Genomic DNA, 15497 nt, shown 5'->3' on the forward strand with positions numbered 1-15497 from the left:
GAGGGAATAGGAGAAGATTTGAAATTCCAGAAGTTTCATTCAGAGACACTCCTCCTCGTTTGTGCCTCTGGTAATTTCTAGATCAATGTGGAGTTTTCTCAATTTCTTATAAATGCGGTGGCTGCACCTGCACTGCACGTGCACTATTGCAACATATTTTACCTCCGCGGAGGTCCTTCAAGTTTCAGATCAGCTTCTCTTTAAGCTCTGTAAATTTTACATGTTTCACTTTAAGTCCAAATGGTTAAAGGTTTTACCTTTTGAAACTTGCACTTAAGGAGGCACGAGCCTGCAGATTTTCCTCCTCGATCTTAAGGAGGCACGAGAGCTTGAGCAATTCTTCGGTCAAAGAAGCTGGGTTGCTGCAAAATGCCGAAGAAGCTGATTGGCTTGAAGTTTTAATAAGTTGTCAAGGGCACAAGAGGTATATCAGCTCAAACTTAGAGTTAAAAAACCATTTTCCGAAGCAACCACGCTCCTTTTCAGTGCGTGGTTGATAATCACGTTTCCTTTAACGATTTCCGTCGAAAATGCACTTTTTTTCAAATCATGGGGTACCGATAGGTATGATTTGAAACCACAAGGAGTTTTTATGTGTAATAACTATATCACAGGAGGCTTTTATGTTTTTAACCCTTCTTTTGCTAGCCCAATTTCTCCAGAAACTCCCTAGTAAAATTTCAAGAAGCAAACCCTTCAACAAAGTCAATTCGAAGCTAACCCAAAGCTGCTGGATTTTCTGGACGTTTAGTCTTAAGCCGTACAGATTTCTTAAGCCCGATAAATATTGTGCAACAAGCATAAATCAATCCATTGAGCAAAGAAACAACAAACAAACCCATTGTCAAAAAAGAATGCTTAGGGTCTCCCAAGGCCCTTAATACAGATGCTTTGGAATTGCATCTATCAATCAGTTTCATCTATAGCCTCAACCTCAAGACGATATACTATATTTTCGACAAAGAACTTCCTCTTTGATGCTCTCCTTGATGACAGTTATCAGTTAAAATGTTAAAAAGAATGAACAGCAGATAAAGCTAAGCCGAGTCCATATACTGGAGACCAAGGCGGCATACTGGGTTTCTCTTAATGAGTCCAAGATCCACCTGCAAAAACCCAAAATGAAGTCTATGCCTGTGTACCGAACAGACCTTAATTCAGTCCTTATCATAGAATGAAGAAGTTGTACCTTGTGGCCAAAGAGATCTCTGATATTATCAATTCCATAGAGGATCATGGTAGGCCTAATGAAAAAATAATAATAATAAAGGAAAAAGAAAAAGGCAGATAATTATCAACCACCCTGAAGAGACACATTGACAGAATCTAAAGACTTGCACTCGCTTGAATGAGCACAATTATATACGGCACATGTAAGTATGCAGGTTAATGTGGTCACAATTAAATAAATCTGTTTACCTTTCCAGAGAAAGGCCCCAGGCAATAACTTGAACATCTTCAGGAAGCCCCATAGGTTGCAGCATCTCAGGTCTGAACATACCAGAATTTCCTACTTCCACCCATTTTTTGAAGCCTTCATGATAACTGACCAAGTAAAGTACCATCAGAATATTTACTACTATTGGACATGCCTCAAACCTTTACAAACAAAGTGGTGATTACTACCTGAAAATTTCCATGCTGGGTTCCGTGTATGGATTATATGCAGGTTTGAAACGGAGCTTGGACATGCCTGTGAATAGGGGACAATAGTTATTCCACAAGAATTACACAGTAAGCATAGCATAAATCTTATGATACTATTACCCAAACGAGAGAAGAATTCATGAAGAACTCCAATCAGATCACTAAGGGCAAGTCCCCTATCACACATAACACCTGCAACCACAAACCAAAAAAACAATGATGATACAGGCATGTAAAATCTTTCCATAGTACTCATCAATAGCAGATATTAATTACTTCAAGACCAAGAACAACATTTTTATCTGAAAGAATTTTATATTATTATAATTCCCCCGATTTGTCATCAATCTTCTAGTGGCTAAGGTAGAGGCACCAGAAATTAGAGGTCCTCGTTTCAAATCCCCCCTTCCCCCTTCCCACTTATTAAACACCCCCCCCCCCTTCTGTTAGGGGGCAAAAAATTACCTTCACAGAGTCATGACACAAGGAAAATTGCACCTGAGGAAGTAAAGAAACCTAAGATCCACGTGCTATTAAGAAACATGAATACCTTCTATTTGGTGAAACTCAGCAAGATGAGTCCTATCAACAGCTTCATTTCGAAAAACACGATCTATTGAATAGTACTTCTTGGGAGCGAAAGGTTTCTGCATACAATCATAGTTCCTTAGATGATATTACACTGGCTGTCCACTATATGAAAAATGCAGAAGCCATTACAGACAAAACAATCATAAAATATGCAGGCAAGTCAACCCACTCTCACACCTGCTCTATCCAAACACAGACAAATACACACACACACACAGAGGGGGGGGGAAGAGAGAGAGAAAGAGAGGCAGAGATTTTATAATGCACTAATTACACAAGTATTTCCAAGAAAAGAATCACTTCGCACTAAACAAACTCACAACCAACTCTAAGCATATCTCAATCTGCACTCATTATTACACTGGAGATAACTATGGAGGTTATTGGGTCAAATTTTGGTATTGAAATCGGAATTGGAATCATAGACCCCACTACTGAGTATGGGGTTTGGTTTGCAAGTCGAATGGGTATCATTCTGTTAAAGAGCTCATTAATTTTAAACCCAAGTTTTGAGTGGGGAACAATAGGTGGTAAGGTCTAAAACATTCATTCTAATTGAATGATTCCTATAGCAGTCGATAACATGTATAACTCCGAAACCGGTTCCTACACCTCATACCCATTTATTAAACAACCCCTAAAGCACAGACCTTCACATACAAACTTACATGAGCATATACAACATTTTTGGAAATAGATAAAAAGGAGCTGGGAACTTTCAAGATGGGAAAAAAAAATAAAACCTGTGCAAGCAAGTACAGCATCCGCGAAGAAACAGCAGTTGTATGAGTCCTGAGAAGATTCTTATTTGCTTCCTCCCTTTTCCACTCATATCCATACCTACAAAGACAGCTCTACTTAGATGCATTCAGTGCTGAATATAGAATGGTATTACAAGTAACTTTTACTAGCATACCCTCGAGACCCATAACCACCATTTTCATGAACTTCCTTGACCCGGTCCACATAATCTTCAGGCAGTGTCTTTGTAGTAGAAGGTTCTGTAAATTTTATGAACATGCATTTATTAGAGAAAATCAGAACGGACGATAAACATCCTAAGATTAAAACCAAACCAACCTTTCAAGAAGAATGTATCATGTGAATCACGCGCAGGATGTTGCTGTGGCTGGAAAAGCGCATCAAAATTCCAAAAGCTGCAACATTGGAAAGAATTTTTGTCAACTAAGATTCAATAACAAAACTACTATTATTTCTATTACTTGAAAAGCTCCTCCATCAGTTAATATAGAAAGAAGAAAAACTGTGGCACCATTTTTTATTAAGCAGAGCAATCTCCAGCTTTGCTGACACCCAATTGCATATTAAAGGAAGTATCTATTTACCGACAAATCTCCTCATAATTAAAGGCCATAATAATTACAAAAGGAATCATCTCCCTGTTCCATTTTCAAAACCAGTCTTCAACATTTACTTGCTACACTCCTGGTGACAACTCATGAGAAGTGTGTCTACCACCCACTGCTAACCCAAAAGCTGAGAAGAAACTCCCCAATCACCTCACACTTCATAATTGAGAACAATGGGCCTCGGAGAGCTATAGTAAATTTACTTGTATTCATTTAAATTCATTGAGCAATATAAGAGAAGCTCTTCAGTAGAAATGGCTTCATATGCCTCATAATAAGGAGGGGTGAATCACAGTTTAAATGTGAAAATAGCAGCTGCAGGTTTTAGTGTCTCAAACATTCTTTATTTTCATCACTTTCCTCTAGCTACTAAACTAAAAATTTTGTCAAAACCTTGAGAAGGCTTTCTTTAGCTGAGGAGTAAGCATGCATTTGATAATCTACCTGCTTTCCACAAAATTATTTGTTGGCATCTCCTCAAATCTGCACAAAGCAAAGCAATAACGAAGGTGCAGGCCATAAAAAAACTCTTCTGATGAAGGCAAATATATAGCACGAATGCAACATCAACAAAATGACCAGGTCATACCCCATCTGAAGAAAAATCATCTGTACTTGACGCCGTACCTATAGCAAATGTAAAAACAACAGCCGATTAGTAAGCGCACAGAACAATGCTACCTTATAAATGACTGTTGAAGTTGATTATTGATGGCTAATCACTGCAAGTGCTAGTTTTGTGCCTAACGTCAGAGTTAGTCATTTATGAAATTAATATTCAGCCCAACTGCAACACCAGCATACAGTAGGTTATCCTATAATAAGAGACCACAGGGATCCTTGAGTAATGAAACATAAACTCAGTCGTCAAAGAAACAACCAGAAATTACACAAGTAGTTACTCAGTGGCAAGGAATGTCTCATGCATTTTAGTAAGGTACACCTCACGAGTATCTCTGTGCCTAATATTCAGTAAATTCTTCACTTAGAAATATGCTCACAAGGAGAAGAATTTTTTCTGCATCCTAGTAAAAGGCAGAGACTTCATAAACGGTATGAATAAAGGGTCTAAACAAGCTATTCAATCACCTCAACTTCAAAGGCCCAGCCAACTTTTCTAGGATAAGCAAAACCAAAACCAGAACCAACTTTAGTTTGCAATGCATAACTCCTCATGCTTCAACTTCAGGGAAACTAATGAACATAAGCGAAAGAGAAAAACCGGCAAGCAAAATAATGAAAAGCTAGCGAGACAGACAGAAACAAGGGATTCCTGCCTTGAGCAACGGATGTAGATGACCACCTTCAAGTGGTTGACCTTTAGCACTGAAGTTGTACTCTTTAAACTCCAATTCCTTCCAGTCGCCCCTTCAAGGATAAAATAAGAATATGAGAACCCACCAGCCATAAAAGCATGCTAATCCCGATAATATCTCATGTTGATAAACTAATTCATGTATCCTTAACCTCCCAATCATGATAAAGCAATAAAACGATATGACAATACACATCCTTGCTCATGGATTGAAGATATCACAGAGACACATATCTCTGTGATAACGGACATATTGTGCAAACAAAAACCAAAAATTTTGTACAATTAGCTATCAAAGGTTCTCAACAAGTATATGGTACAATTTTATACCAGCCAAGCCCAAATTGCTCACTTTCCTAGTTATTTATTTTGCAAATGTAAAAATTGAAAGTCTGCATACAGTTTCCTTCAAAAGCATATCATAGCAAGAAAAGCCTACTAAAGTACACATATGTAGGCAAATTCAGGTTCCCATCCAGCAAATCAACAATCCAAACTCATTTTCATTCTATAGTAAGACACCAAACCAAATTAGATACTCATCTACAAGTATGAAAATTATTTGCTCTCTGAAGCACATGTGAGCAATTGAAAGCTATCAAATTTACTTAAGTAGGAACATTTAAGACATTCCAGCCAATACGCACACAAGTTGATAAAAGTAAATTCACAAAAAAAGCCATTTTATTGTATAGCTCACAAATGAGAAACAGCATGAAGTATTACCAAAAATTTACACAGTCATCCATCTCAACTAGCATGAAGAGAAATCTTTGCATTCTTAACGATGACTCACAGCAGTCATTTTGACAAAAAACAGATAAGCATTTAATTACCTCTGTATATTCTCTCGTGTAAGATCAGTGGCAGCTTTTTTCCTTTTCGGAGCATATTTGGGACCCTTTCTGACTGAGTAACCTTTCCATATTCTATAAAAAAAAAAAAAGTAAAACATCTCAAAAAAAGGTAATATACATCCTAAAGGTGCGTCACACAGAATAAGCAACTTAATATCTCCAACGTAAATAAATAAATGAATATGAATTGCTTAAGACATTACTGTTGAGTAATAAGCTTTCTTCTTTTAAGAGCGTCAATATCCTCCGAACTTACTGCCTGCAATTACAATACCATTTGCAGCATAAAAGATTAGTACCTAATCGGCAGTGAAGTCCAAATTATAGTAGTCAACAAATAGTATTTATTTTCTGATACATCATAATTTGTTATAGAGCAACCTTACTTAGACAGCAATAAACCTAATTCAATGGTTTAATTAGACTAAGGGGTCATGTCCAGAAAAGAAAAAAGCTCAGTCCTAAATAAACCCACTTAAATTGACATGCTACCTTGTGATAACTTGTTTAGAACAATGTTGAATTGCATCACCCACTTGTAGTTAACAGATCCACAATTTGGCTACATAATCAACGTGATTTGTTAAAGAAAAGCTGAATGCTAACACAAGTAAAAACAATTCACCCTAAGATAGCAAGCTACTTCTTTCTTCTTTTGTTTCAAGTTTTTAAATGAAAAATCTAGTAATTAAAGGCAACAAAATGTTGAATATTAACACCATGACTATACAGTACATTGTTAATCATTTGGCAGTATGTTGTCAACTTACACAAGAACTAATAGTTCAAACCAATGTAATTTTACTAAGATAGGCTAGAACAAATCCTGTTCTTGCAGCTTAAAGCACTATTTGGATAGGTAAATGGCAAATGAAAATGGAAGCAACTAATTCACCAAGGGAGGAGGAACAGAAAATCCAAAAACTATTAAATGCACGAAATACCAATCTAAAACTATTGAAAATACTAAATACCTCTCCATTTTGGATCTGTAGAAGTAAAATTTTAATTTTATCCTCAACTTGCTGAACCTGCAAAGTGTTGAATAAGACAAAAACATAAGGGTTCGCAATCAACAACAGAAGCTGACAGAGACTATAGATCTTATCTTTTACTTCCACATTTAATAATTTTTACTAGTGCATTTTGGATCCGTAAAAGTAAAAATTTAACTTTATCCCCAACATGCTGAACCTGCAGTACATTGAATAAGACAAAACATAACGATCCACAATCAACAATAGAAGCCGATACAGACTATAGACCTTATCTTTTACTTCCACAACTAATAATTTCAAATAAATGTCAAATAGTTTTTAGATGCAGATACACCTATTAGAACCTAAGTATAGGGGTGGTCATTAACACTGGCCCTTCTCTTGGACTCAATGGTGATATTGTTATCAGGAAATATAGCATAAAGTTGAAAATAAATTGACAGCCATGTAATTCACAATTGTTCCATGCCAATCTAATTGTTACCTTTCTGGAAACTTGTGACTTTCCCATCTCGATCCATTTATTCTTTATGGCCTGCTGGGAACCGATCTTGAAAATAGAGGACTCCAGCTTTTTCTGCACATACGGATATCCCATTTCACAAGCATATCTTCCATAGTTAAGTAGACCCAAAAAAGGACCAAAATTCAGATCAGAATGTCATAGTTGCAGCTTGGTTGGTTTTTGTTGGTGCCAGAACTTTGAAGTTGCTTCACAACGATACTATAGGAGTGACAACTGAAGTTACTGTTTCCTATAAGGGTCAAACCAAGAAACGAATGTCTTGAAGACATAAAGCACCAAAGCAAAATTCACTCCATACAGCAGGATCAAACTCCAAACCTATAAGCTCTAGGTCAAGTAACAGAAAATATAGGGTTTTGCAGGAATTTGATTGTAAAATCAGTATAAAAAAAAGAGAGAAAGAAAGACATGCATGGGAAGAAAACATAAAAGGACTGTAGAATACGAATAATGTCAAGCACAGTAGCGCAAGACCAATGCAGAAAGCACCCAAAATATGTAATCAAATAATGTTTGACAACCTGCAAGTCTTCCCGTGCAATACCCTCCTCCGCTGGTATAGCCAAGAAGAGTTGGACTTCGGGAGATCCAGCTTCAGCATACTTTTTTCCCTCATCCGTGAGCACCCATCTCTCCTTCTTAATATCCTGCACAATTGGCATGCAGCTAAAGTAAAATCCCTAAGATTTAAGTTCATAAACCTCAATTAGACAATTTTTTGGCAAGCTTAAAAAAGGTACTGCTTAACAAGCAACTCAGGCACTTAAAACTAAAATGGCAGATACACATGCCTAAATCCACCTACCTTTGGCATATTAAAATGATCATCATCACAATATAACCAGAACAATTTCCTGTAATTCAAAATTAACAAGAAGAAAAAACAAAATTTGCTCCACAAATTTTTTGCAGAACATTAGGCCAAAAGCAGATAAGGAATCTGAAAAGGTGATAATTGACAAGCTACGATAACTAAAAGAGTCAGAAAATGCCAACCCAAAGAAAAAAAAATTAGAGCTGCCTTTCATAAAGTATTTTGCCAGCTTGAATATCTCAATTGAAATTCCCAAAACTAAACTGATTTTATAAGGTACATTTCTCTTAAACTTCATCATTTGAGCAATCAACAGACAGAACTGTCTCTCGATCTTTCTTTATTCTCAATCAATTGGAGTAAATATCAATTCCGTTCATCTCAAGTTCCAATGACCTAAATACCTAATTAAAAAATAAGCGTCTTCGCCATAAAAAAAAAAAAAAAAAAAAGCGCCAAGCATGCATTTTTTTTACAGATAATAAACATAAAATGGGAATTCATACCTGAGCATCAACAAGTCTGAATCCGTTGAGGCTCTTAATAATGTTGACGATGTCGTCATGGCTCAAACCTCGATCCTCCGCGAACTTGCCGGAGTCGGATATCTCTTCGTTCTTCTCCAGATATCTGAGCACGGCCTCTTCCGCCATATTTTCTTTCTTCCTCTTTTAGGTTTAGTTGTCGTACTTGTTTACTTTGTAAAAACCCCACGTCGTCAGCGGCGCCGTGAATCGGAATGCCAAAAAGCCGTCAAATGACGGAGGCTAGGGGTATTCCAAGCTAGAGGTGGGGATAGCGTTGGTGCAGTGTATATTGTAGTCAAAAAGGCTTTCTCAGGGCTTTGTGCTGGTACGTCTCACTGTGAATTACATTCAGCAACCCACCAAAATAGGATAATTTACACAACGCTCCCCAAGATCTCACTTAATTTCACTCTACCTCTGAAAGGCACGTAAAGTTCTGAACCAGCTATTTGAACGGGAAATAGTTAAATTATACTTTTTAAAAAAAATTTGAAAAAGAAAATATGAAAAAAAAACATCCTTATTACAAACTTATTGATATGGTAATATGTTTTGTTTTATCAAATCATGAACCTCGTACATTCTTATTAAAAAATTTTACAACCCAATAAATATCAATCAAATTTCACAATCTTATAAATACCGGTCTGAATTTAACTGTAAATCAATGTGCACTGATTTCCATCATCACTATATGTAGTAAATGTGAAAAATTAAGCACTTTTGATTGAAAAGACTTTATATATAATCTACTTTCTCTGGGGCATTTTTTTTTTTTCTTGAGTCTCACTTGAACCTAGACCGCCCCATTTCTAGTAACCCAAATCGCCATCTCTGAAAAGCTTTACACTTCAAAACAAAGCATCTTCATTATGCTCTCACTTGGAGGACATCAGAAATTTGTGCTCAATGTTTACGGAATGCTCATTCGTTTTGTCCACTAACTTAACAGAGGAAAGGGTTGATTTAGTTAACATGCATGCATTAAGCATTTCTTTTGATGAAGAGTGGCTGCACTCTTAGTGCCAAGGTGCACTTGTAAAGTCATTTTGAACATTTGCTCAACAATTGTATAGATTACAACATATCAATGAAATCATCTAACGTTTCTAGTAAAAAAAAAATTATGCTCGGCCCATTTGAGTGGTTTTTACCTCAGCCGCTTAAATTTTGATTGGCAAATGCAGAAGAGCAACCGGAAAGCGAAAAACCACAAGAAAGGGTACTGCAACTTTAACTTTCCTTTTTTCCCGGTTTGTCTTCAGCGTGAAATTTTTCTTAAAGAGGGAAGAAGTTCACATAATTGAGATTTTTTACGAGTAACAAGCACTAGAAAAGCTTTTGATTCCAGGGAAGTGGTTGGAAATAATATGACAGCCGAATATATATAGATGTCCAGAGGTCTAAACCACACGAGACACTGATGTGGTAAAAAAAATGTAGAGCTTTGACTGATGAGCTGTAATGTCAAACAAATACAGATTTGTTCCTTGATTACCCTTGGTAGCCATACCAGTTGGGCTTCAAAATACACCACTAAACAGGCGTACTTCAAGAGCATATTGCGTGAGAAGACTTGGTAGCAAAGCCAACATTCAAAAATCAATTTGAAGTTTATTCTCACGCCTTACCATCTAGGTTTCAAGATGTAGGAACAGAGCAGTTTGGGGGAAAAGAGAACTGAATTTATATCACAATCAAAGACTGAAAATTGTCTATTAATAAGCAAGCCCCCCTTTTATCTCATAACCTCAAAATATGAGTACCAACTTATCCATTTTCACATAACTACGTATGAAAATGACCAGCCCAACTCAGCGATAAAGGCTTTCCGACCTGAGATTTTCTGCAATCTCAGTTTCCCACCGGTCTCCGTTCTCAAGCAGCTTTTCCTTGTCATACAAGAGTTCCTATAAAACAGAACATCTCATTCACCATTTCTATCAGAGGGGTTGTCTCAGCTATTGATGGCAGATGTTTTTACTAACCTCGTGAGTCTCAGTGGCAAACTCAAAGTTGGGCCCTTCAACAATGGCATCAACCGGGCAAGCTTCTTGGCAAAATCCACAATAGATGCACTTTGTCATGTCAATGTCATACCTAGTTGTTCGACGGCTCCCATCTTCTCTTTCTTCTGCCTCTATTGTGATTGCTTGAGCTGGGCATATCTGTCACGAATGAAAGAGTAATAATATAAACAAACACTAGCAAGGCACGTGAAAGAACAAAAATCCAAGGATGCTTAACATTTCTATTGAACTGGAAACGGAAAAAGAAAAAAAAAAGAAGATCAGGTTCCAGTGTAAACTACGGTGATGGAGAACTAATACCCACACATCCATGTAAGCAATCAAAAGGTCCAGGTATGTGAAATGCTCAAAGCCTCTACACCAGGTTCGAGCAAAAATGAAATTCAATGACTACCATACACAAACCCAAATCACAAGCATTCTCAACAAGCATTATCCCCATGAAGCCCAGGCACACTAAGACCTAGCTAATGTGACTTACACTAAAGAACTGCACAAACATGTGTCATGGTAAGCCAATTAAGTTTTCAAAAGTTTAACAGTCATCATGATCATTGATCTAACAAGGACATAAATGCATAAGAGTATAGGGAATAATAACAACAAAAGAATTTTCACACATACGAGAGTCAGTAAGGATGAAGTACGTACAGCTTCACAAAGTTTACAAGCAATGCAACGTTCCTCTCCGGTTGGATAACGTCGGAGAGCATGTTCACCACGAAAACGAGGGCTCAATGGACCCTTCTCAAATGGATAGTTGATCTGAAAACAAAATAAGTCATAAATTACAGTCCAAATCAATTTCAAGGCCATACAAGTACCAAAAGAACATGCCCAGAAACAAACCCTTAAACCATGAGAATCAAGTGGTACCATTTGAGTACTTAAGTAAAAGCAATAATAAACCTTTCTTGCCATTAAGGAAGGGCTTCAAGGAGAAGGTTGAAATATTAGACCAATTCTAGGAAAAACAAAACTGCCACGAAAGAGAGGGTGTGGAAATCAGAAAAGCCGTTGTCATTAACCATGGATACAAAGTAATCCAGCAAAGAAGAGGGGGGCTTGTCAGCTGCTGACTCATTCATATGTCCTGGTTTTAACATTTCTCCTTTATTCTGGGTGTGGTGAAGGGGAGGTTCAAAAGACAGATCTCATCTGCTTTGTATACTAACCAAATTTTCTAGCCTGTTGATGGAGAGTCTTTGTTTAAAGAGGAGGAAAGGGAGGACAAAGAGCAGATAAAGTAGGAAGAAAAAGAAAAGGAAAGAACTTACAGTAACTTTCTTCTCAAAGAAGTACTTCATCGTCAAACTCAAACCACGGACCATTTCAGTCAGAAACAATGTGTTTATGCTCCTCTCAAATACTGGATGCAGTTAGCAAGGAAGTGAACAAGATGAGGATAGAATTACCGAATTGAGATAACTGAACGAGAGATCTTAAAAGCTCTTACCAGAATTCCAATCTTTTGAAATCTCTTTAGCAAGCTTTTCTCTTTCTTCATCATCTGCAGTAATTTAAGGCAACAGACATAATTAAGAAATTTGACACTGGAGTCTGTGCCTTAGCTTATGAAGAACCAATAAAAATTTGCCACAATACAGATCACCAACTGAATGGTATGTACAACTTCACCATTATTGATTCACTTTCTAATACCAGTGATTTCTCTACACTCCAATCCTTTTACAGCGAAGAAAAACCCCTTGACATGCACCCAATTGCTTGAATTCAAACCACTCAAGTCCATTCAAAATAATATTAGTGGCAAAATATACAGAAATACTTCAAACACCAGCTTAGTCCTTCCGCATTTAATCTTCTAAAATATGGGCAATTTAATGCTAATCTACGGTGACACAAAATGAGCAGGCAATGGTACAATCACAAATAGTTCATTCCTAAATCAGTCAACCCAATTACAAAGTGTGATAGTCACCATGGATATGCCCTTTAACTTAGTCAATTTGACATGCTAATTAAAACCATGATGCACTTATAAGCCACAGAAAGCCCAAATTAGTCTCATATGTTATGGAGCTTAAGAAATACTTGCTGCTGATCAACAATGTCAATATTGGCATAAAGACACCTTCATATGGCAAAACAAGTGCATCGTTATCCCGCTGATTGGAGAATATCTAACTGAATTAACTCATCTACGCAAGTCAGAAAGACAAAGTGGAACCATCTAGTAAACTGCTCTATACGGGCTCACACGTTATTTTAGCAGGATACTAACTCCGCACTCAACAATATAGGTGTAAAGAAATATGTGCATCATACTTGCACATCACAAAACCACAATTAACAGCTATTGGCAACAACCAACTACAAGCAGCTGTACAAGTAACAAGGAGCAGATGAAGGAGAGATGACGATACCTTTGTCAGTGGAAAAAGAGTGCTTTGTGGCGAAAGTGCGAGACCTGTTCACCAAAGCAAAACGACTGGGGTCCTGCCATGCTTGCCCAGCTGCAGCCTACCATTTCAATCCCAAAAAATCAAATCTCTTAAGATCCAACATCTCCCAACAAATAATCAAAAAAAGGCTATAAGAAAGAAAAAAATCCTATGATTAAGTGTTCCGCACATTTTCAGAACCATAACAGACAGTGAAATTTGGCATCTGAATGGACTCTTTCATCAAATCAACATGCTAACGTAGCTTGAACCGTCAATCAACAACAGTAAAAAACAAGAACTTCTAAGGATGACTAAATACCATAAACAGCAAAGCTGCCAGAACTTTCCCTAGCAGGGATCTTATATTCCAAAGTAATCGAGCATCAAATGGGATTAAAAGGAAACACACACACACACACACACATAACCCTAATCAACCTCAGAGCAAAGTCCACCTCACAGAGATTCTCATACTTTTCTTGAACAATGAAAGTAAATGCGACAGGGACAAGGTAAAGTCAAGAAAAAGATTTTCATGAACCGGTTTCTCGGGGCACATAGCTCACAAAACCGTGCAACAATGAAAAACCAAAAAAAAAAAAAAAAATCCCCAATTCATGTTTTTTATCACTTCTTCCTCCTCCTCTGAAATACAGAATACCCTCCAGAGACTCGATTACAAGGAGCCCTAGCCTCCTACGAGTGAATCCAAAACAATGACAACCGATCACTCTAACAACCTCTAGTTTTAGTTAGGGGGCAATATTACGATGTCGGTTTCGAAAAAAAATACCTAGGAACAATGAACGGAGTAAAAGAGACTTCAGAAATGATAACATTAGAAAAAATCAATAGTAAAAAGTCAGTCAGATTGTATTCGAATAATATGAACAAAAAAGAAGGGGAAGCTCACTAGCTGACGAGCACGAAAAGCGGCGAGGGATTTGCGAGCTAAGATGGAGGCCATGGCCGATTGATCGACGAAGAAATGGCAAATGACGAGTGAGGAGTTCAGTTTTTACTCCAACTCGGCTTTTTCTGGTTGACGCCTGAAGGATCAAAATGGTTAATCAGCTCCTTTTAGCTGTTGGGGTAGAATCTGCCGTCTTTCAGATTTCAAGTCGTGTGTTACCCACGCAGACAATCCCAGACAGGTGGTAGACGGTGATAGCCACCGGGCCAAAAATTGCACCTTGCTCCCTGTGATTTCTGGTAATTACTACAGCTTCCCTGAGTTTTTAGTTACATTACTAACCCCCAGTTTTCTCTTTTTCTTTTCCTAGCCCTCATTATTATTAGGGGACTAGTTAAATAACCATATCTTGATTTTGTTTTTATGGGCACACATCTCTTGAAAATGCCACTCTAAATAGGAAAAAGAAACTAGTAAATAAATCAAAAAATTATTAGTGTGAGTGAATTCATATGAGCAATATGTTTTATAATTAATATAGGAAATCGTCTATGTAGTAATATATTAACACTATTTTAGGTTCAAAATATGGTTTCATGAGTGCAAAAGTGATATGTAAGTTACATGAAAGACTTTTTGTTTGAATTGCTATTTTTTGAAATTTTTATAGGAAAATATATTGTAACGATTTAAGGTATATAAGATAAAAATGTGATTGAAAAGTATGTTTCACGAAAAATATATAAAATTTTTGAGAAAAAATGCTAATTCAAATAAGGCGATTTCGTACATAGGAATAGGAAGAAAATGTACACTATATTCCATTTTAGTAAAATTTTTGTAAGAGGAAAAAGTTATATTTTTTTGGCAATTAACCACTGTAGCCTCATGTTTGTTCTTTTTGGTCATTAACAATTATGGCTCTATTTAAATTAGCTATATTTGGAGTTATTTTTAAAATATTTTATTGTAGCAATATATATAAAAAACTTTTACTGTAGATGTTGGGTCCGTTTGGATCCACTGTTTTTTGAGATATTTTTAAAAAATTTTACTGTAAGATTTTCAAATACTGTTGATGTCGTTTCAAATTGTTTTTGAAATTTTTTTGCTTTTGAATTGACCTATATTTGAAAAATAACTACACTTTGATGAATGATTTGCACTCGCTGGCAAGCTACTGTCTGCCATCCAATCATGGAACTGCGTCATAGGTAGGTTTGAAGTTGCAGATTATTACAATATGTTGGGTTCTCCCCACCTATCTAAAACTTTTTTTTTCTTGCTTGGGCATGTCGTCCTCAACGAAGAGTAAAAATTTGGTGACTTTTTGTTCTAAGACCAATCATTTATAAAAATATTGCCACTATTGACGTAGTTCCTACAATGAACTTTAATTGACAAATGTTTTAGTAAGGTTGTAGGAGTCATGAAAAGTTTTGAACTAGTACAATTCTTGATAATTGCCACCTTACGTAATAAATTGGCATAGTTCAAACTA

At 36.7% G+C, this 15497-nt stretch overlaps 2 protein-coding genes across 2 annotated transcripts; both read right to left on the minus strand.

Moving 5' to 3' along the window:
• Positions 1-785: 785 nt before the first annotated feature.
• Positions 786-8963, minus strand: LOC113732074 (phenylalanine--tRNA ligase alpha subunit, cytoplasmic-like). The gene is made up of 18 exons (XM_072080062.1): positions 8625-8963; positions 7826-7951; positions 7263-7355; positions 6755-6811; positions 5984-6039; positions 5760-5852; positions 4886-4976; positions 4198-4235; positions 4053-4091; positions 3319-3395; positions 3155-3239; positions 2982-3078; positions 2198-2294; positions 1768-1839; positions 1627-1693; positions 1420-1545; positions 1190-1244; positions 786-1106 (listed from the first exon to the last, which is right to left on the minus strand). The coding sequence occupies exons 1-18, from the start codon at positions 8769-8771 to the stop codon at positions 1038-1040; spliced, it is 1485 nt and encodes a 494-aa protein (XP_071936163.1). The 5' UTR covers positions 8772-8963; the 3' UTR covers positions 786-1037.
• Positions 8964-10071: 1108 nt separating this feature from the next.
• Positions 10072-14224, minus strand: LOC113732077 (NADH dehydrogenase [ubiquinone] iron-sulfur protein 8, mitochondrial). The gene is made up of 7 exons (XM_027257679.2): positions 13997-14224; positions 13063-13159; positions 12132-12185; positions 11953-12044; positions 11327-11440; positions 10634-10813; positions 10072-10555 (listed from the first exon to the last, which is right to left on the minus strand). Exons 1-7 carry the CDS (start codon positions 14048-14050, stop codon positions 10460-10462), a joined length of 687 nt encoding a protein of 228 aa, XP_027113480.1. The 5' UTR covers positions 14051-14224; the 3' UTR covers positions 10072-10459.
• Between the last annotated feature and the right edge of the window lie 1273 nt (positions 14225-15497).

This window comes from Coffea arabica, chromosome 2e, assembly GCF_036785885.1.
Source record: "Coffea arabica cultivar ET-39 chromosome 2e, Coffea Arabica ET-39 HiFi, whole genome shotgun sequence".
NCBI classification, from domain to species: domain Eukaryota; kingdom Viridiplantae; phylum Streptophyta; class Magnoliopsida; order Gentianales; family Rubiaceae; genus Coffea; species Coffea arabica.